The sequence below is a fragment of the Helianthus annuus genome, chromosome 13, assembly GCF_002127325.2.
Source record: "Helianthus annuus cultivar XRQ/B chromosome 13, HanXRQr2.0-SUNRISE, whole genome shotgun sequence".
Lineage (NCBI taxonomy): Eukaryota > Viridiplantae > Streptophyta > Magnoliopsida > Asterales > Asteraceae > Helianthus > Helianthus annuus.
Window position 1 is genome coordinate 151,784,910 of NC_035445.2, and position 1,014 is coordinate 151,785,923.

Here is a 1,014-nt window from a genome sequence, read left to right on the forward strand (position 1 = left end):
TCATATCTTACACTTGCCTCCTCTATTCGTCATATAAGTATACTTCATACCTTTCAAATTATATTCTCGAAGGCTCGCCTCATCAATAAAATTGTTAAAACCCTTAGCACAAACTGTGTCGAACTTTGAATTTTTTCTTTCTCCCATATTTCGAACTGCATTGAAATCGCCAAAAACCAACCACCAACCTTGACCCGATTGCATAAGTTGCACAATTTTTGCCCATAGATTTCTCTTATCTTGATTGTGTTGAGGAGCATAAACATTAATAATATTAAGACGAATAGAACCATCCGTCAGCAAACCCGAAACATGAAGATAATTATCATCTTTCGCTACCATGTCTTTCACATATGTCTTGGGATCCCACATACAAGCTAAACCACCCGAGTGACCATTAGAATTAACAAACTCATAGTCAAACCCCATACCTCCCCAAAAATTAGCCAACATCCCCGATTGTACATTAGTCGACATAGTTTCTTGCATACCGATAAATGACACACCGAATTCATTTTTTAGTCTTTTAATCCAAGACGCCTTCCCACTAACCCCAATCCCCAGAATATTGATTGATAAACAATTCATACCTTAACAGTTTGTAAACCTTCTTGAACAATCGATTGTCGTATAAGGTTATCGCAATTGGGAAGGACGGCTCCAAGCTTCTCCCCCATGTCTTTCGTAGCTTCAATCTCTAATGAATGATCACAAGGAACATCTTTATCATTCACTAAAGAATCATCAACAGCACTTGTGGACTTTGGATGAACATTCAAATCAAAAACCTCCTGGTTCTCCTCGGTCTCATTAATCTCTTCGCCACTGGCATGCGAATCTTCTTCATCCTCCAATCCCAAGAGACCGTTAAGTTCGAAAGGGTTCGTTTGGGGCGTTTAACAATCTTCAAACTTTCCTGGCTACTAGAGTATGAATTACTTGGGCGCTCCACTTCACTTCCTTTTTTGAACTTTTGCCTCTTGGTAACTTTGTTCTCAACCGACTGGATACTAA

At 39.2% G+C, this 1,014-nt stretch overlaps 1 protein-coding gene across 1 annotated transcript; it reads right to left on the minus strand.

Annotated features, from left to right (window-relative positions):
* Positions 1-588, minus strand: LOC110901986. Its single transcript, XM_022148733.1, has one exon. It carries the CDS (start codon positions 586-588, stop codon positions 1-3), a length of 588 nt encoding a protein of 195 aa, XP_022004425.1.
* Between the last annotated feature and the right edge of the window lie 426 nt (positions 589-1,014).

Coding starts and splice junctions, on each gene's coding strand:
- LOC110901986 (XM_022148733.1), bottom strand. CDS start 588: ATGAATTGTTTATCAATCAATATTCTGGGGATTGGGGTTAGTGGGAAG.